The 23,808-nt window shown below is 41.4% G+C and overlaps 1 protein-coding gene across 1 annotated transcript in view; it reads right to left on the reverse strand.

The window, feature by feature from the left end:
• pdik1l (PDLIM1 interacting kinase 1 like) overlaps window positions 1-20,024 on the reverse strand; it is a 28,835-nt gene extending 8,811 nt beyond the window's left edge. The window contains exons 1-4 of the mRNA XM_083775059.1: window positions 19,869-20,024; window positions 16,023-16,081; window positions 14,960-15,205; window positions 2,428-2,733 (exon numbers count right to left, since the gene is read on the reverse strand). Coding sequence (XP_083631185.1) covers window positions 2,428-2,733; window positions 14,960-15,205; window positions 16,023-16,070 — 600 coding nt within the window. The 5' untranslated portion in view covers window positions 16,071-16,081; window positions 19,869-20,024. The remainder of the gene's footprint in view (window positions 1-2,427; window positions 2,734-14,959; window positions 15,206-16,022; window positions 16,082-19,868) is intronic.
• Window positions 20,025-23,808: the final 3,784 nt, after the last annotated feature.

Here is a 23,808-nt window from a genome sequence, read left to right on the forward strand (position 1 = left end):
GCCCCACCTTGAGGGACATGTTGTTAAATAACGGACCCACCTTGAGGGGCATGTTGTTAAATAACTGCCCCACCTTGAGGGGCATGTTGTTAAATAACTGACCCACCTTGAGGGACATGTTGTTAAATAACTGACCCACCTTGAGGGACATGTTGTTAAATAACTGACCCACCTTGAGGGACATGTTGTTAAATAACTGACCCACCTTGAGGGGCATGTTGTTAAATAACTGCCCCACCTTGAGGGACATGTTGTTAAATAACTGCCCCACCTTGAGGGGCATGTTGTTAAATAACTGCCCCACCTTGAGGGGCATGTTGTTAAATAACTGACCCACCTTGAAGGGCATGTTGTTAAATAACTGACCCACCTTGAGGGGCATGTTGTTAAATAACTGCCCCACCTTGAGGGGCATGTTGTTAAATAACTGCCCCACCTTGAGGGACATGTTGTTAAATAACGGACCCACCTTGAGGGGCATGTTGTTAAATAACTGCCCCACCTTGAGGGGCATGTTGTTAAATAACTGCCCCACCTTGAGGGGCATGTTGTTAAATAACTGCCCCACCTTGAGGGGCATGTTGTTAAATAACGGACCCACCTTGAGGGGCATGTTGTTAAATAACTGCCCCACCTTGAGGGACATGTTGTTAAATAACTGCCCCACCTTGAGGGACATGTTGTTAAATAACTGCCCCACCTTGAGGGACATGTTGTTAAATAACGGACCCACCTTGAGGGGCATGTTGTTAAATAACTGACCCACCTTGAGGGACATGTTGTTAAATAACTGCCCCACCTTGAGGGGCATGTTGTTAAATAACTGACCCACCTTGAGGGACATGTTGTTAAATAACGGACCCACCTTGAGGGGCATGTTGTTAAATAACTGACCCACCTTGAGGGGCATGTTGTTAAATAACAGACCCACCTTGAGGGACATGTTGTTAAATAACTGACCCACCTTGAGGGGCATGTTGTTAAATAACTGACCCACCTTGAGGGGCATGTTGTTAAATAACTGCCCCACCTTGAGGGACATGTTGTTAAATAACTGCCCCACCTTGAGGGGCATGTTGTTAAATAACTGCCCCACCTTGAGGGGCATGTTGTTAAATAACTGCCCCACCTTGAGGGGCATGTTGTTAAATAACGGACCCACCTTGAGGGGCATGTTGTTAAATAACTGCCCCACCTTGAGGGGCATGTTGTTAAATAACTGCCCCACCTTGAGGGGCATGTTGTTAAATAACTGACCCACCTTGAGGGGCATGTTGTTAAATAACTGACCCACCTTGAGGGGCATGTTGTTAAATAACTGACCCACCTTGAGGGGCATGTTGTTAAATAACTGCCCCACCTTGAGGGGCATGTTGTTAAATAACTGACCCACCTTGAGGGGCATGTTGTTAAATAACTGACCCACCTTGAGGGGCATGTTGTTAAATAACTGACCCACCTTGAGGGGCATGTTGTTAAATAACTGCCCCACCTTGAGGGGCATGTTGTTAAATAACTGCCCCACCTTGAGGGGCATGTTGTTAAATAACTGCCCCACCTTGAGGGGCATGTTGTTAAATAACTGACCCACCTTGAGGGGCATGTTGTTAAATAACTGCCCCACCTTGAGGGGCATGTTGTTAAATAACTGCCCCACCTTGAGGGGCATGTTGTTAAATAACGGACCCACCTTGAGGGGCATGTTGTTAAATAACTGACCCACCTTGAGGGGCATGTTGTTAAATAACTGCCCCACCTTGAGGGGCATGTTGTTAAATAACTGCCCCACCTTGAGGGGCATGTTGTTAAATAACTGACCCACCTTGAGGGGCATGTTGTTAAATAACAGACCCACCTTGAGGGGCATGTTGTTAAATAACTGACCCACCTTGAGGGGCATGTTGTTAAATAACTGCCCCACCTTGAGGGGCATGTTGTTAAATAACTGACCCACCTTGAGGGGCATGTTGTTAAATAACTGCCCCACCTTGAGGGGCATGTTGTTAAATAACTGACCCACCTTGAAGGACAGCCCTGGGACATGTTGTTAACCCCTTTTGGTGTTTTAAACATTATGTTATACTTTAGCTATTGAAAAATAGCAGATCTACAAGCTCATAGCGCGCCACCGAGTGGCACACTACGAGCTTGTAGGTCTGCTATTTTTCAAAAATCGTGAAAATGTAGTGCAAATCTTTGAATTCTTTCGGAGCCAACGTTTCTAACTCAAATCTTTGCTTCTCTCCCTGGGTCCCTGGAACTACATTTTCAGATGGGGGGGTCGGCGGCCAAATACAGATAATTTTTGTGAAATATTGAGCACCACTGATACAGAAACCACTGGTATTTCAGAAAACTGTCATGATTTAAAGGACCTTTTTAAAAATGTCGATGTCAGGCCTAAAATGGGTTAAATAACGGACCCACCTTGCTCAGGCCGAAGTCGGCCACCTTCAGCGTGGGCTCCTGGGGGCGGCCGCTGGGCGACGCCCCGTCCTGGGAGATGAGGATGTTGTCGGGCTTCAGGTCGCGGTGGATGATGTGGTTCCGGTGCAGGAAGGCCAGCGCGGAGCCCAGCTGCAGCATGAAGCTGGTGTTGGTCCTCCGGCTGGGCTTGCGGCTCAGCAGGTATGCGTTCATGTCGCCGCCGTCGCAGAAGTCCATCACGAACCACAGGTAGTAGGAACTGCACGGGTCGAAGGAGACCTCCCCTTTAAGAGACGTCTCTACCAGCTGGGCAGGGCACAGGGGGGGGAGGAAAGGGTTAATTATTGGTGGAGAGGAGAGGACAGGGAGGAAAGTGTTAATAGTTATAACCCATTCTGACCTAAGATCAGATTCTAAAAAATGTTCTTCTACAATCTACATCCTGACAGTTTTCTGAAAAAGCTGTCAGTCTTTCTTCGATTTTTCAAAAATAGCAGACCTACAAGCTCGTAAGCTATGAGCTTGTAGATCTGCTATTTTTCAATAGGTTAAAGCATAACATAATGCTATAACACCAAAATGGGTTCCCGCGCCAAAATGGCTTACCCTCATTTCATTGGTCCATTCCTGAGGCTGTGTAGCGATTTAGTTTGTGTTCTAATAAAGTGTCCCCATAATGTTTGATTTGTCCTTTTTTAATGATGTCACATAATATACAGTATACACCCCACACACTGTACTATAATATACTGTATCAGTGTTTTAATGTCACATAATATACGCCCCACACACTGTGCTATAATATACTGTATCAGTGTTTTAATGTCACATAATATACACCCCACACACTGTGCTATAATAAACTGTATCAGTGTTTTAATTAATGTCACATAATATACGCCCCACACACTGTACTATAATAAACTGTATCAGTGTTTTAATTAATGTCACATAATATACACCCCACACACTGTACTATAATAAACTGTATCAGTGTTTTAATGTCACATAATATACACCCCACACACTGTACTATAATAAACTGTATCAGTGTTTTAATGTCACATAATATACACCCCACACACTGTACTATAATATACTGTATCAGTGTTTTAATTAATGTCACATAATATACACCCCACACACTGTACTATAATAAACTGTATCAGTGTTTTAATGTCACATAATATACGCCCCACACACTGTACTATAATAAACTGTATCAGTGTTTTAATTAATGTCACATAATATACACCCCACACACTGTGCTATAATAAACTGTATCAGTGTTTTAATTAATGTCACATAATATACACCCCACACACTGTACTATAATAAACTGTATCAGTGTTTTAATGTCACATAATATACGCCCCACACACTGTACTATAATAAACTGTATCAGTGTTTTAATGTCACATAATATACACCCCACACACTGTACTATAATAAACTGTATCAGTGTTTTAATTAATGTCACATAATATACGCCCCACACACTGTACTATAATATACTGTATCAGTGTTTTAATGTCACATAATATACGCCCCACACACTGTGCTATAATAAACTGTATCAGTGTGTTAATGTCACATAATATACACCCCACACACTGTACTATAATATACTGTATCAGTGTGTTAATGTCACATAATATACGCCCCACACACTGTGCTATAATATACTGTATCAGTGTTTTAATGTCACATAATATACGCCCCACACACTGTGCTATAATATACTGTATCAGTGTTTTAATGTCACATAATATACACCCCACACACTGTACTATAATAAACTGTATCAGTGTTTTAATGTCACATAATATACGCCCCACACACTGTACTATAATAAACTGTATCAGTGTTTTAATGTCACATAATATACACCCCACACACTGTGCTATAATATACTGTATCAGTGTTTTAATGTCACATAATATACACCCCACACACTGTACTATAATAAACTGTATCAGTGTTTTAATGTCACATAATATACGCCCCACACACTGTACTATAATAAACTGTATCAGTGTTTTAATGTCACATAATATACACCCCACACACTGTACTATAATAAACTGTATCAGTGTTTTAATTAATGTCACATAATATACGCCCCACACACTGTACTATAATATACTGTATCAGTGTTTTAATGTCACATAATATACGCCCCACACACTGTGCTATAATAAACTGTATCAGTGTGTTAATGTCACATAATATACACCCCACACACTGTACTATAATATACTGTATCAGTGTGTTAATGTCACATAATATACGCCCCACACACTGTGCTATAATATACTGTATCAGTGTTTTAATGTCACATAATATACGCCCCACACACTGTGCTATAATATACTGTATCAGTGTTTTAATGTCACATAATATACGCCCCACACACTGTACTATAATAAACTGTATCAGTGTTTTAATGTCACATAATATACGCCCCACACACTGTGCTATAATATACTGTATCAGTGTTTTAATGTCACATAATATACACCCCACACACTGTACTATAATAAACTGTATCAGTGTTTTAATGTCACATAATATACGCCCCACACACTGTGCTATAATAAACTGTATCAGTGTTTTAATTAATGTCACATAATATACACCCCACACACTGTGCTATAATAAACTGTATCAGTGTTTTAATGTCACATAATATACGCCCCACACACTGTACTATAATAAACTGTATCAGTGTTTTAATGTCACATAATATACACCCCACACACTGTGCTATAATATACTGTATCAGTGTTTTAATGTCACATAATATACACCCCACACACTGTACTATAATATACTGTATCAGTGTTTTAATTAATGTCACATAATATACACCCCACACACTGTACTATAATAAACTGTATCAGTGTTTTAATTAATGTCACATAATATACGCCCCACACACTGTACTATAATAAACTGTATCAGTGTTTTAATTAATGTCACATAATATACACCCCACACACTGTACTATAATATACTGTATCAGTGTTTTAATTAATGTCACATAATATACGCCCCACACACTGTACTATAATATACTGTATCAGTGTTTTAATGTCACATAATATACGGCCCACACACTGTGCTATAATAAACTGTATCAGTGTTTTAATGTCACATAATATACGGCCCACACACTGTACTATAATATACTGTATCAGTGTTTTAATGTCACATAATATACACCCCACACACTGTGCTATAATATACTGTATCAGTGTGTTAATGTCACATAATATACGCCCCACACACTGTGCTATAATAAACTGTATCAGTGTTTTAATTAATGTCACATAATATACACCCCACACACTGTGCTATAATAAACTGTATCAGTGTTTTAATGTCACATAATATACGCCCCACACACTGTACTATAATATACTGTATCAGTGTGTTAATGTCACATAATATACACCCCACACACTGTACTATAATAAACTGTATCAGTGTGTTAATGTCACATAATATGCACCCCACACACTGTACTATAATATACTGTATCAGTGTTTTAATGTCACATAATATACACCCCACACACTGTACTATAATATACTGTATCAGTGTTTTAATGTCACATAATATACACCCCACACACTGTGCTATAATAAACTGTATCAGTGTTTTAATTAATGTCACATAATATACACCCCACACACTGTACTATAATATACTGTATCAGTGTTTTAATGTCACATAATATACGCCCCACACACTGTACTATAATAAACTGTATCAGTGTTTTAATGTCACATAATATACACCCCACACACTGTGCTATAATAAACTGTATCAGTGTTTTAATTAATGTCACATAATATACACCCCACACACTGTACTATAATATACTGTATCAGTGTTTTAATGTCACATAATATACGCCCCACACACTGTACTATAATAAACTGTATCAGTGTTTTAATTAATGTCACATAATATACACCCCACACACTGTACTATAATATACTGTATCAGTGTTTTAATGTCACATAATATACACCCCACACACTGTGCTATAATAAACTGTATCAGTGTTTTAATTAATGTCACATAATATACACCCCACACACTGTACTATAATATACTGTATCAGTGTTTTAATGTCACATAATATACGCCCCACACACTGTGCTATAATAAACTGTATCAGTGTTTTAATTAATGTCACATAATATACGCCCCACACACTGTACTATAATAAACTGTATCAGTGTGTTAATGTCACATAATATACACCCCACACACTGTACTATAATAAACTGTATCAGTGTTTTAATGTCACATAATATACGCCCCACACACTGTACTATAATATACTGTATCAGTGTTTTAATGTCACATAATATACGCCCCACACACTGTACTATAATATACTGTATCAGTGTTTTAATGTCACATAATATACACCCCACACACTGTGCTATAATAAACTGTATCAGTGTTTTAATGTCACATAATATGCACCCCACACACTGTACTATAATAAACTGTATCAGTGTTTTAATGTCACATAATATACGCCCCACACACTGTACTATAATAAACTGTATCAGTGTTTTAATGTCACATAATATACACCCCACACACTGTACTATAATATACTGTATCAGTGTATTAATGTCACATAATATACACCCCACACACTGTACTATAATATACTGTATCAGTGTTTTAATTAATGTCACATAATATACGCCCCACACACTGTACTATAATAAACTGTATCAGTGTTTTAATGTCACATAATATACGCCCCACACACTGTACTATAATAAACTGTATCAGTGTTTTAATTAATGTCACATAATATACACCCCACACACTGTACTATAATATACTGTATCAGTGTTTTAATTAATGTCACATAATATACGCCCCACACACTGTACTATAATAAACTGTATCAGTGTTTTAATTAATGTCACATAATATACACCCCACACACTGTACTATAATAAACTGTATCAGTGTGTTAATGTCACATAATATACGCCCCACACACTGTACTATAATATACTGTATCAGTGTTTTAATGTCACATAATATACGCCCCACACACTGTACTATAATAAACTGTATCAGTGTTTTAATTAATGTCACATAATATACACCCCACACACTGTACTATAATAAACTGTATCAGTGTGTTAATGTCACATAATATACGCCCCACACACTGTACTATAATATACTGTATCAGTGTTTTAATGTCACATAATATACGCCCCACACACTGTACTATAATATACTGTATCAGTGTTTTAATGTCACATAATATACGCCCCACACACTGTGCTATAATATACTGTATCAGTGTTTTAATGTCACATAATATACGCCCCACACACTGTACTATAATATACTGTATCAGTGTTTTAATGTCACATAATATACACCCCACACACTGTGCTATAATAAACTGTATCAGTGTTTTAATTAATGTCACATAATATACACCCCACACACTGTACTATAATATACTGTATCAGTGTTTTAATTAATGTCACATAATATACACCCCACACACTGTACTATAATATACTGTATCAGTGTTTTAATTAATGTCACATAATATACACCCCACACACTGTACTATAATATACTGTATCAGTGTTTTAATGTCACATAATATACGCCCCACACACTGTACTATAATATACTGTATCAGTGTTTTAATGTCACATAATATACGCCCCACACACTGTACTATAATATACTGTATCAGTGTTTTAATGTCACATAATATACGCCCCACACACTGTGCTATAATATACTGTATCAGTGTTTTAATGTCACATAATATACGCCCCACACACTGTACTATAATATACTGTATCAGTGTTTTAATTAATGTCACATAATATACACCCCACACACTGTGCTATAATAAACTGTATCAGTGTTTTAATTAATGTCACATAATATACACCCCACACACTGTACTATAATAAACTGTATCAGTGTTTTAATGTCACATAATATACGCCCCACACACTGTACTATAATAAACTGTATCAGTGTTTTAATGTCACATAATATACACCCCACACACTGTACTATAATAAACTGTATCAGTGTTTTAATTAATGTCACATAATATACGCCCCACACACTGTACTATAATATACTGTATCAGTGTTTTAATGTCACATAATATACGCCCCACACACTGTGCTATAATAAACTGTATCAGTGTGTTAATGTCACATAATATACACCCCACACACTGTACTATAATATACTGTATCAGTGTGTTAATGTCACATAATATACGCCCCACACACTGTGCTATAATATACTGTATCAGTGTTTTAATGTCACATAATATACGCCCCACACACTGTGCTATAATAAACTGTATCAGTGTTTTAATGTCACATAATATACGCCCCACACACTGTACTATAATAAACTGTATCAGTGTTTTAATGTCACATAATATACACCCCACACACTGTGCTATAATATACTGTATCAGTGTTTTAATGTCACATAATATACACCCCACACACTGTACTATAATAAACTGTATCAGTGTTTTAATGTCACATAATATACGCCCCACACACTGTACTATAATAAACTGTATCAGTGTTTTAATGTCACATAATATACACCCCACACACTGTACTATAATAAACTGTATCAGTGTTTTAATTAATGTCACATAATATACGCCCCACACACTGTACTATAATATACTGTATCAGTGTTTTAATGTCACATAATATACGCCCCACACACTGTGCTATAATAAACTGTATCAGTGTGTTAATGTCACATAATATACACCCCACACACTGTACTATAATATACTGTATCAGTGTGTTAATGTCACATAATATACGCCCCACACACTGTGCTATAATATACTGTATCAGTGTTTTAATGTCACATAATATACGCCCCACACACTGTGCTATAATATACTGTATCAGTGTTTTAATGTCACATAATATACACCCCACACACTGTACTATAATAAACTGTATCAGTGTTTTAATGTCACATAATATACGCCCCACACACTGTACTATAATAAACTGTATCAGTGTTTTAATGTCACATAATATACGCCCCACACACTGTGCTATAATAAACTGTATCAGTGTTTTAATTAATGTCACATAATATACACCCCACACACTGTGCTATAATAAACTGTATCAGTGTTTTAATGTCACATAATATACGCCCCACACACTGTACTATAATAAACTGTATCAGTGTTTTAATGTCACATAATATACACCCCACACACTGTGCTATAATATACTGTATCAGTGTTTTAATGTCACATAATATACACCCCACACACTGTACTATAATATACTGTATCAGTGTTTTAATTAATGTCACATAATATACACCCCACACACTGTACTATAATAAACTGTATCAGTGTTTTAATTAATGTCACATAATATACGCCCCACACACTGTACTATAATAAACTGTATCAGTGTTTTAATTAATGTCACATAATATACACCCCACACACTGTACTATAATATACTGTATCAGTGTTTTAATTAATGTCACATAATATACGCCCCACACACTGTACTATAATATACTGTATCAGTGTTTTAATGTCACATAATATACGGCCCACACACTGTGCTATAATAAACTGTATCAGTGTTTTAATGTCACATAATATACGGCCCACACACTGTACTATAATAAACTGTATCAGTGTTTTAATGTCACATAATATACGCCCCACACACTGTACTATAATATACTGTATCAGTGTTTTAATGTCACATAATATACACCCCACACACTGTGCTATAATATACTGTATCAGTGTGTTAATGTCACATAATATACGCCCCACACACTGTGCTATAATAAACTGTATCAGTGTTTTAATTAATGTCACATAATATACACCCCACACACTGTGCTATAATAAACTGTATCAGTGTTTTAATGTCACATAATATACGCCCCACACACTGTACTATAATATACTGTATCAGTGTGTTAATGTCACATAATATACACCCCACACACTGTACTATAATAAACTGTATCAGTGTGTTAATGTCACATAATATGCACCCCACACACTGTACTATAATATACTGTATCAGTGTTTTAATGTCACATAATATACACCCCACACACTGTACTATAATATACTGTATCAGTGTTTTAATGTCACATAATATACACCCCACACACTGTGCTATAATAAACTGTATCAGTGTTTTAATTAATGTCACATAATATACACCCCACACACTGTACTATAATATACTGTATCAGTGTTTTAATGTCACATAATATACGCCCCACACACTGTACTATAATAAACTGTATCAGTGTTTTAATGTCACATAATATACACCCCACACACTGTGCTATAATAAACTGTATCAGTGTTTTAATTAATGTCACATAATATACACCCCACACACTGTACTATAATATACTGTATCAGTGTGTTAATGTCACATAATATACGCCCCACACACTGTACTATAATATACTGTATCAGTGTTTTAATGTCACATAATATACACCCCACACACTGTGCTATAATAAACTGTATCAGTGTTTTAATTAATGTCACATAATATACACCCCACACACTGTACTATAATATACTGTATCAGTGTTTTAATGTCACATAATATACGCCCCACACACTGTACTATAATAAACTGTATCAGTGTTTTAATGTCACATAATATACACCCCACACACTGTGCTATAATAAACTGTATCAGTGTTTTAATTAATGTCACATAATATACACCCCACACACTGTACTATAATATACTGTATCAGTGTGTTAATGTCACATAATATACGCCCCACACACTGTACTATAATATACTGTATCAGTGTTTTAATGTCACATAATATACACCCCACACACTGTGCTATAATAAACTGTATCAGTGTTTTAATTAATGTCACATAATATACACCCCACACACTGTACTATAATATACTGTATCAGTGTTTTAATGTCACATAATATACGCCCCACACACTGTACTATAATAAACTGTATCAGTGTTTTAATGTCACATAATATACGCCCCACACACTGTACTATAATATACTGTATCAGTGTTTTAATGTCACATAATATACGCCCCACACACTGTACTATAATATACTGTATCAGTGTTTTAATGTCACATAATATACGCCCCACACACTGTACTATAATAAACTGTATCAGTGTTTTAATTAATGTCACATAATATACACCCCACACACTGTACTATAATATACTGTATCAGTGTTTTAATGTCACATAATATACGCCCCACACACTGTGCTATAATAAACTGTATCAGTGTTTTAATTAATGTCACATAATATACGCCCCACACACTGTACTATAATAAACTGTATCAGTGTGTTAATGTCACATAATATACACCCCACACACTGTACTATAATAAACTGTATCAGTGTTTTAATGTCACATAATATACGCCCCACACACTGTACTATAATATACTGTATCAGTGTTTTAATGTCACATAATATACGCCCCACACACTGTACTATAATATACTGTATCAGTGTTTTAATGTCACATAATATACACCCCACACACTGTGCTATAATAAACTGTATCAGTGTTTTAATGTCACATAATATGCACCCCACACACTGTACTATAATAAACTGTATCAGTGTTTTAATGTCACATAATATACGCCCCACACACTGTACTATAATAAACTGTATCAGTGTTTTAATGTCACATAATATACACCCCACACACTGTACTATAATATACTGTATCAGTGTATTAATGTCACATAATATACACCCCACACACTGTACTATAATATACTGTATCAGTGTTTTAATTAATGTCACATAATATACGCCCCACACACTGTACTATAATAAACTGTATCAGTGTTTTAATGTCACATAATATACGCCCCACACACTGTACTATAATAAACTGTATCAGTGTTTTAATTAATGTCACATAATATACACCCCACACACTGTACTATAATATACTGTATCAGTGTTTTAATTAATGTCACATAATATACGCCCCACACACTGTACTATAATAAACTGTATCAGTGTTTTAATTAATGTCACATAATATACACCCCACACACTGTACTATAATAAACTGTATCAGTGTGTTAATGTCACATAATATACGCCCCACACACTGTACTATAATATACTGTATCAGTGTTTTAATGTCACATAATATACGCCCCACACACTGTACTATAATAAACTGTATCAGTGTTTTAATTAATGTCACATAATATACACCCCACACACTGTACTATAATAAACTGTATCAGTGTGTTAATGTCACATAATATACGCCCCACACACTGTACTATAATATACTGTATCAGTGTTTTAATGTCACATAATATACGCCCCACACACTGTACTATAATATACTGTATCAGTGTTTTAATGTCACATAATATACGCCCCACACACTGTGCTATAATATACTGTATCAGTGTTTTAATGTCACATAATATACGCCCCACACACTGTACTATAATATACTGTATCAGTGTTTTAATGTCACATAATATACACCCCACACACTGTGCTATAATAAACTGTATCAGTGTTTTAATTAATGTCACATAATATACACCCCACACACTGTACTATAATATACTGTATCAGTGTTTTAATTAATGTCACATAATATACACCCCACACACTGTACTATAATATACTGTATCAGTGTTTTAATTAATGTCACATAATATACACCCCACACACTGTACTATAATATACTGTATCAGTGTTTTAATGTCACATAATATACGCCCCACACACTGTACTATAATATACTGTATCAGTGTTTTAATGTCACATAATATACGCCCCACACACTGTACTATAATATACTGTATCAGTGTTTTAATGTCACATAATATACGCCCCACACACTGTGCTATAATATACTGTATCAGTGTTTTAATGTCACATAATATACGCCCCACACACTGTACTATAATATACTGTATCAGTGTTTTAATTAATGTCACATAATATACACCCCACACACTGTACTATAATATACTGTATCAGTGTTTTAATTAATGTCACATAATATACACCCCACACACTGTACTATAATATACTGTATCAGTGTTGTATTGTCACATACCTGCTATAATATACTCCATCAGTTTGTGAAGTGCTAGCGTTGTACATCTCAAGTCAAAGTGGTCTCACGGTGTGTATATATATATATACGTCACGGTCCCATCCCTTGAGGTTTTCAACACCCAGATATATCTGTTGTTTCGATTTATGTATTTGTGGAAGATTGATACAAACAAAACAGCATCTTGCAAGACTAGTTATTAATACTAACCTGGAGAATTCACTATGTCAGGATATGTGATAATGTCACTCCTCCATTTAGCTGGGTTAGAATCTCCCCAGATAATGGGTTAGGGGTCTTACCTCTCCAGGACTGACCCTAACCCGGGTGGTTAGGGTCTCTTTCTAGGGTTAGAGGTCATGGTTAATTGACTAGGGGGTAGGGTTAGGGGGGGGGGTGTCTTACCTCTACGTAAAGGGTGTTAGACCACTTCTGGGCCAGACCAGTGGCAGCGGTGGCCGAACGGTTTGCGGAGAGGTCTTGATACCGGAAGGTCGCCAGTTCGAATCAGCGGTCCGACACGTTAAAAATGACCACCGCTGAAGTGCCCTTGAACAAGGCATTCATCTACCATGAAATGTTCTATGAAATAAGCAGGGCCTGGCTGTAAACAAGTATCTGATGCTTAGTCCAGTTACCCTGGGTAAACATATAGTACCTTTCCTTTCCTTAGTCCAGTTACCCTGCAGGGTAAACATAGTACCTTTCCTTTCCTTAGTCCAGTTACCCTGCAGGGTAAACATAGTACCTTTCCTTTCCTTAGTCCAGTTACCCTGGGTAAACATAGTACCTTTCCTTTCCTTAGTCCAGTTACCCTGGGTAAACATAGTACCTTTCCTTTCCTTAGTCCAGTTACCCTGGGTAAACATAGTACCTTTCCTTTCCTTAGTCCAGTTACCCTGGGTAAACATAGTACCTTTCCTTTCCTTAGTCCAGTTACCCTGGGTAAACATAGTACCTTTCCTTTCCTTAGTCCAGTTACCCTGGGTAAACATAGTATCTTTCCTTTCCTTAGTCCAGTTACCCTGGGTAAACATAGTACCTTTCCTTTCCTTAGTCCAGTTACCCTGGGTAAACATAGTACCTTTCCTTTCCTTAGTCCAGTTACCCTGGGTAAACATAGTATCTTTCCTTTCCTTAGTCCAGTTACCCTGGGTAAACATAGTACCTTTCCTTTCCTTAGTCCAGTTACCCTGGGTAAACATAGTACCTTTCCTTAGTCCAGTTACCCTGGGTAAACATAGTACCTTTCCTTTTTTTTTACCGTCGCTCTGTAGAACACACTCCTCCAGGGTTAGGGGATAGGGGGTAGGTTTAGGGGTTAGGGTTTAGGCGTCTTACCTCCAGGTAAAGCGTGGAGGTGTTAGACCACCTCTGAGCCAGCCCGTCCCTCTGCAGGACACACTCCTCCAGGCGGATGACGTTGGGGTGGTTGTTGACCCTTTGGATGCTGCTCAGAGCCCAGAACTCTCTCAGCGCCAGCTCCACGTTCTCGGGGGAGTGGCAGCGGATCTTCTTGACGGCCACGCGCGCGCCGGTCCGCTTCACCAGAGCCTCGTAGACCACGCCGTAGCTGCCCCGCCCCACCTGGTCAACGTTAACATAAAACAATCACACCCATGCTTCACCAGAGCCTCGTAGACCACGCCGTAGCTGCCCCGCCCCACCTGGTCACACCCATGTGAAGTGAGGGGCGCTCTTATCGTCATACATCACATTATTACCAGTAAGAAGCCTTAACCGATTTTAGACGGGAACCCCTTTTCGTGTTAGCATTATTACGTAATGCTTTAGCTATTGAAAAATAGCAGATCTACAAGCTCATAGCGCGCCACCGAGTGGCACGCTATGAGCTTGTAGGTCTGCTATTTTTTGACGACTGACATAGAAACATAGCTTTATCAGAAAACTGTCAGGATGTGGAAGACATTTTTAGAATCTGATCTCAGGTCAGAATGGGTTAATATAGGATATAGGGCTCATGATGTCAGGTGGTTCCTCATTGGCTGTTGACGGTGACGTAACTAAGGTACGTTTCGAGGTAGGTATAATAAGGTCAATAACTATTATTATTATTATTATTATTATTATAATAAGGTCAATAACGGGTCTAAAGGATTTAGAACGGCAGTTGTAATAGACATTAGTTAGTAGCAGTACTAGTTGTTGTAATAGACATTAGTTAGTAGCATTACTAGTTGTTGTAATAGACATTAGTTAGTAGCAGTACTCGGGCGCTCTGCTTGCACACAAGTAGGCCATGAATGGCCTAGTTGTGTGCAAGACGCAAGTCTGCATTTCTAGTTATTATTATTATTATTATTATTATTATTATTATATATTATTATTACCTCCTGGAGCAGTTCATACTTAGGGTTAGGGTTATATAATATATTATTATTACCTCCTGGAGCAGTTCATACTTGGGCTGGCTGCTCAGCCGCTGGCTCATCCTCTTCCTCTCTGTGGGGAACAAAGACATTAACATTAGCAATTTCAAAAATCTAAAATCACTCTCATGCATGAAGGAAGCATGAGTTCAAGTCCGTTGCTCTCCCCAGGTTGGCGGAGGGTGTGTAGAGCCCAATTGACACAGGGGTGAAAAATGGGTTACAAAATCGTGGGATAAAAAAAAATATTAAGAGAAAAATCTCAAATCACACTTGCGTGAAGTGAGGGGCGCTCTTATCATCATACATCATTAGCATATCTTATCTTATCGTCATACATCCTTAGCCGCAATTTGCAACACTAGATGTTTTTATAATGGATGAATCTAGAGTGGCAATACCCTCCATTGACTGCATTTCCGATCTGCTTAAACGTTAAACTCACCAACATTTCAGCTGTAGGGAAAGCTTTAATTATCCTCTTTCAATCTGTAGAGCTTTTGTTTCATAAAAATCCACCGTAGAGTGTAGACATGTTATGAGCTACTTCCTGTCAAAATATTCTGTGCAGTCATTATTTTTAAGTGTTGGAGTTCGGAAGCGCTCGTCGAAGTCACTGAACGGCCCTGCGTACCACCTGTTTAGAACTTGCACATAATGCAGGAGGCAGCAGCGCGACCCCTTAATAAAAACGAGTGCTTCCAAACTCCAACACTTAGGAAAAAAAATCACGGCACGGAATTACTTTACAGAAAATTGCTCATAACTTGAACAGGGTGGATTTTGGAGCCCCTCCTATATACAGCTTTTTGTCATAACTCGTATCACATTTGCCATAACTTCCATTGACAATGAAAGGAACGCATGCAACGTCATGATGATGTACGATGATAAGAGCACCGCTCACTTCACACGGGTGTGATTTTTATGAAACAAACGCTTGGCAGATTGAAAGAGGATAATTAAAGCTTTCCTACAGCTGTGATGTTGGTGAGTTTAATGTCGTTTAATACGAGCAGATCAAGCATTATAAAAGTAAAGAACTAGAGTTGCAAATTGCGGCTACATCATGACATCATCACATTCCGGCCCATCCCTTTTGGCGTCCTCACTTCTTAAGCCCTCAGCCAATCAAATCATCGCTATGGGGAGCCCTCAGCCAATCAAATCATCGCTATGGGGAGCCCTCAGCCAATCAAATCATCGCTATGGGGAGCCCTCCGCCAATCAAATCATCGCTATGGGGAGCCCTCCGCCAATCAAATCATCGCTATGGGGGAGTCATGTAAAGGCCTTTTCCAACGAACTGCAGCGAACTGGGCAATGAGGCGCTAGCCCCTCCCCTCCCCTAGCCCCACCCCTCCCCCAGTCCCTAGCCCCAGCCCCACCCCCGGCCCCTAGCCCCTCCCCTCCCCTAGCCCCACCCCTCCCCCAGTCCCTAGCCCCAGCCCCACCCCCGGCCCCTAGCCCCTCCCCTCCCCTAGCCCCACCCCTCCCCCAGCCCCTAGCCCCTCCCCTCCCCCAGCCCCTCCCCTCCCCTAGCCCCACCCCTCCCCCAGCCCCTAGCCCCTCCCCCAGCCCCTAGCCCCACCCCTCCCCTCCCCTAGCCCCTCCCCTCCCCCAGCCCCTCCCCTCCCCTAGCCCCACCCCTCCCCCAGCCCCTAGCCCCACCCCTCCCCTCCCCCAGCCCCTCCCCTCCCCTAGCCCCACCCCTCCCCCAGCCCCTAGCCCCTCCCCCAGCCCCTAGCCCCACCCCTCCCCTCCCCTAGCCCCACCCCTCCCCCAGCCCCTAGCCCCACCCAGCCCCTACCCCCAGCCCCTAGCCCCTCCCCCAGCCCCTAGCCCCACCCCTCCCCTCCCCTAGCCCCACCCCACCCCTCCCCCAGCCCCTAGCCCCTCCCCCAGCCCCTAGCCCCACCCCTCCCCTCCCCTAGCCCCTCCCCTCCCCCAGCCCCTCCCCTCCCCTAGCCCCACCCCTCCCCCAGCCCCTAGCCCCACCCCTCCCCTCCCCCAGCCCCTCCCCTCCCCTAGCCCCACCCCTCCCCCAGCCCCTAGCCCCTCCCCCAGCCCCTAGCCCCACCCCTCCCCCAGCCCCTAGCCCCACCCAGCCCCTACCCCCAGCCCCTAGCCCCTCCCCCAGCCCCTAGCCCCACCCCTCCCCTCCCCTAGCCCCTCCCCTCCCCCAGCCCCTCCCCTCCCCTAGCCCCACCCCTCCCCCAGCCCCTAGCCCCACCCCTCCCCTCCCCCAGCCCCTCCCCTCCCCTAGCCCCACCCCTCCCCCAGCCCCTAGCCCCTCCCCCAGCCCCTAGCCCCACCCCTCCCCTCCCCTAGCCCCACCCCTCCCCCAGCCCCTAGCCCCACCCAGCCCCTACCCCCAGCCCCTAGCCCCTCCCCCAGCCCCTAGCCCCACCCCTCCCCTCCCCTAGCCCCACCCCTCCCCCAGCCCCTAGCCCCTCCCCCAGCCCCTAGCCCCACCCCTCCCCTCCCCTAGCCCCACCCCTCCCCCAGCCCCTAGCCCCACCCAGCCCCTACCCCCAGCCCCTAGCCCCTCCCCCAGCCCCTAGCCCCACCCCTCCCCTCCCCTAGCCCCACCCCTCCCCTCCCCTAGCCCCTCCCCTCCCCCAGCCCCTCCCCTCCCCTAGCCCCACCCCTCCCCCAGCCCCTAGCCCCACCCCTCCCCTCCCCCAGCCCCTCCCCTCCCCTAGCCCCACCCCTCCCCCAGCCCCTAGCCCCTCCCCCAGCCCCTAGCCCCACCCCTCCCCTCCCCTAGCCCCACCCCTCCCCCAGCCCCTAGCCCCACCCAGCCCCTACCCCCAGCCCCACCCCCTACCCCCAGCCCCCAGCCCCTAGCCCCTCCTATACACAGGTTTAATGTTTGTTTTTAGTTCAATGTTTGGTTAGTAAAACGCTGTTGAACAATGAAGGGAACATTTAGGTCATATTGTCTCTTTATTAAGTTTAATGTTTGTGTTTGTTTTACATCACACAATCTGCTAATCAACATGAGTTACTATATTAGCGCCCCTCACTTCACATGGGTGTGATTTTTTAAATATCTATGGTACAAACACACACACACACACACACACACACACACACACACAGCTGGGCATAGGAGGGAACAGTGCCTATCATCACTTTGTAAACAAAGAGTTTGTAAACCAATAGTTTGTAAACAGTCTGTCAGCAGAGTGGTCACGTGGACAGTTCCATGGCAGAGTGGTCACATGGTCAGCTTGAGCGTCAACAAACACTACAAGCTGAAACATTGTAACTAGACAGCGTGTGTGGACGACATTATAACAGCACACACACACACACACACACACACACACACACACACACACACACACACACACACACACACACACACACACACACACACACACACACACACACACACACACACACAAACGACTGACTGACAGGCCTTTTTAAACGTGACGTCACAGGCAGTATTGTGTTATTGGTTAGCATGTTAGCCAATGAGCTAACAAAGAACACACTGTAATTAACACTAATTAATGTCCAATTAACAAACCATGTGTACGTGTGTGTCTGTCAGTCTGTGTGTGTGTGTGTGTGTGTGTGTGTGTGTGTGTGTGTGTGTGTGTGTGTGTGTGTGTGTGTGTGTGTGTGTGTGTGTGTGTGTGTGTGACTGTGTGTGTCCATATGGAGACACTGTTATTGTGCTCCCTGTCATGCACGCACACTGCACGTGTGTGTGTGTGCGTGCGTGCACGTGCCATACCAGTCCATTCCCCACACACACACACACACAGTCACATACTAGTGTTGTTAGCATCAGGCTAGGCTAACATCAGGACAATAGCAGCAGATGTTATTGTTTTATGTCTCACCTGTCTGTCTGTCCGTCTGTCTCACCCTCCTCCCAGCATGGCGGCCATTAGCCCCGCACGGCACCACGCACGCAGCCACACACACATGCACTGTGTGAGACAGTGTGACTCACGCACACACACACACATACACAATGAGGTGACAGACTGCCTGCCTCCTCCTGGTGCGCGTGCACAGGACACGGCCGCGGGTAACCGACCGGCCGTGCGTGGGCGAGCCCGCTGCATAGCGCGTACGCACGCTTTGCGTTTCTTATAAAGTCAAGTCAAGTTTCTCTTTAATCTGTGGTGAAATGCTGCCCCCTACTGTCCACCGTCTGTCATTACAGCTCTGCTGTCAACAATGTCCAGTTCATTGATTGATTGATTGATTGATTGATTGAGCCCAGGCATATTAGTAATACTACAGACTACAATACTGTACATTACTACAGTAATACTGTACATTACTGCAGTAATACTGGGTACATTACTAACTACTAACCCATTCTATAAATGGAAGGGAATATGGGCTGGAAGCTCTGAATAATTAACATTTAGGCATGTATCAGACGCTCTTAATCCAGAGCGATTTACATATATAATATATTTAGGCAATAACAAAAAGAAGGGCATACATCACATACATAAAAAGTAGTTATCATGAAACATGCGTAAGCTAAGAACGTAACAGTGTAATATCTATATAATGAAACTATATACAACTATACATACTAAACATATTTACTATAAAGTGGTATGACTACACAAAATCATGCAATTCTAGTGCTGTCTACGTAACATGCTATAAGTCTGTATGAAATGCAATCTTAAGGGCAGTCCATACTTTCTCCGACCACCGAACTTTTCGTCGGAAAGATCAGACTTTAATTTTTTCACCCTGATGTTGTGACTCTACTTCAGAGAGTCACAACATCTGGGAGTTCAGCTTTCAGAACTAAAATTCGGAAGAATGCGCTTCAGAAGTTGCGAGTGACGTCATGTTGTAGTTGTACCGGAGCTTTCCGACGAAAGGTTCGGTGGTCGGAGAGAGTATATGGACTGCCCTTAAGTCTAAAGTGCTATCTAAGGGGGTGGGGTAAGTGCTACGGGCCATGATGGAGTCTGAAGAGGTGGGTTTTCAGACTACGGTGGATGATTGGGAGTGAGGCTGCAGTTCTGACTGCAACGGGAAGTTCATTCCATAGTTTAGATTGGGAGTGAGTCTGTAGTTCTGACTGCAACGGGAAGTTCATTCCATAGTTTAGATTGGGAGTGAGTCTGTAGTTCTGACTGCAATGGGAAGTTCATTCCATAGTTTAGATTGGGAGTGAGTCTGTAGTTCTGACTGCAATGGGAAGTTCATTCCATAGTTTAGATTGGGAGTGAGTCTGTAGTTCTGACTGCAATGGGAAGTTCATTCCATAGTTTAGATTGGGAGTGAGTCTGTAGTTCTGACTGCAATGGGAAGTTCATCCCATAGTTTAGATTGGGAGTGAGTCTGTAGTTCTGACTGCAATGGGAAGTTCATTCCATAGTTTAGATTGGGAGTGAGTCTGTAGTTCTGACTGCAATGGGAAGTTCATTCCATAGTTTAGATTGGGAGTGAGTCTGTAGTTCTGACTGCAATGGGAAGTTCATCCCATAGTTTAGATTGGGAGTGAGTCTGTAGTTCTGACTGCAATGGGAAGTTCATCCCATAGTTTAGATTGGGAGTGAGTCTGTAGTTCTGACTGCAATGGGAAGTTCATTCCATAGTTTAGATTGGGAGTGAGTCTGTAGTTCTGACTGCAATGGGAAGTTTGGAGCCAGTTTCAGTTTCCTTTTCTCTCAAATGAATCGGCACTGGTTGCCAGTTCGGACACGCCCCCGTCCCTGTAGGTCTTCTTCTACCTGGGGACCACCACCCTGACTAAAGAATCAACCTGGGGACCACCACCCTGACTATAGAATCAACCTGGGGACCACCACCCTGACTATAGAATCAACCTGGGGACCACCACCCTGACTATAGAATCAACCTGGGGACCACCACCCTGACTATAGAATCAACCTGGGGACCACCACCCTGACTATAGAATCAACCTGGGGACCACCACCCTGACTATAGAATCAACCTGGGGACCACCACCCTGACTATAGAATCAACCTGGGGACCACCACCCTGACTATAGAATCAACCTGGGGACCACCCCCCTGACTATATAATCAACCTGGGGACCACCACCCTGACTATAGAATCAACCTGGGGACCACCACCCTGACTAAAGAATCAACCTGGGGACCACCCCCCTGACTATAGAATCAACCTGGGGACCACCACCCTGACTATAGAATCAACCTGGGGACCACTGTACATATGTTTCTCAATACCCACATGATTTTGGAGGGAGGGGCCCCTAGATCACTGATTACCAAACCTTTTCATGTCAAGGACCCCCAAACCGACACTAATTAGCCCCACAGACCCCCATAAGAGAGGATTTTCAGTGATTCTCAACCCAGTACATTTTGTAGGATCCCCAGTTTGACGTGCATTAGGCTACAGAGTACAGACCCCCATTTAATGGCATTTCTATCTATGATGCCCCAATTTATATCGTAAAATCAATGTTATTTTAACTCTGATAGGGCACAATTGGAACCAAATGGACCCACTATGGTCAGAGTTAGGGTTACAGACTATGCATGTACCTCCTGGTACCACAGCACCTCAAAGGCCCTTAAAACAAGGCTCCAGACTTCCCAAAACAAATTGGTCAGGCTACTACGTGGCGTCACTCCCCAAACCCACCTCACCCCTGCCCACTTTGACAGGCTGGAATGGCTTAGGGTTGACAACAGAGGCCTGTAGATCTATAGAACCATATAGATCTGTAAAACATATGGATGGACCAATAGATCTGTAAAACATATGGATGGACCTTTAGATCTGTAAAACATATGGATGGACCTTTAGAATATGGATGGACCTTTAGATCTGTAAAATATGTTGACTGACCAATTAGATCTGTAAAACATGTGGATGGACCAATTAGATCTGTAAAACATGTGGATGGACCAATTAGATCTGTAAAACAGGTGGATGGACCAATTAGATCTGTAAAACATGTGGATGGACCAATTAGATCTGTAAAACATGTGGATTGACCAATTAGATCTGTAAAACATGTGGACGGACCAATTAGATCTGTAAAACATGTGGATGGACCAATTAGATCTGTAAAACATGTGGATTGACCAATTAGATCTGTAAAACATGTGGATGGACCAATTAGATCTGTAAAACATGTGGATGGACCAATTAGATCTGTAAAACATGTGGATTGACCAATTAGATCTGTAAAACATGTGGATGGACCAATTAGATCTGTAAAACATGTGGATGGACCAATTAGATCTGTAAAACATGTGTATGGACCAATTAGATCTGTAAAACACGTGGATTGACCAATTAGATCTGTAAAACATGTGGACGGACCTATTAGATCTGTAAAAGATGTGGATAGAACAATTAGATCTGTAAAACATGTGGATTGACCAATTAGATCTGTAAAACATGTGGATGGACCAATTAGATCTGTAAAACACGTGGATGGACCAATTAGATCTGTAAAACATGTGGACTGACCAATTAGATCTGTAAAACATGTGGATGGACCAATTAGATCTGTAAAACATGTGGATTGACCTATTAGATCTGTAAAACATGTGGATGGACCAATTAGATCTGTAAAACATGTGGATGGACCAATTAGATCTGTAAAACACGTGGATTGACCAATTAGATCTGTAAAACATGTGGACGGACCTATTAGATCTGTAAAAGATGTGGATAGAACAATTAGATCTGTAAAACATGTGGATTGACCAATTAGATCTGTAAAACACGTGGATTGACCAATTAGATCTGTAAAACATGTGGATTGACCAATTAGATCTGTAAAACATGTGGATGGAC

Source organism: Protomyctophum parallelum (assembly GCF_964188405.1).
Source record: "Protomyctophum parallelum genome assembly, chromosome: 1".
Taxonomy (NCBI): Eukaryota; Metazoa; Chordata; class Actinopteri; order Myctophiformes; family Myctophidae; genus Protomyctophum; species Protomyctophum parallelum.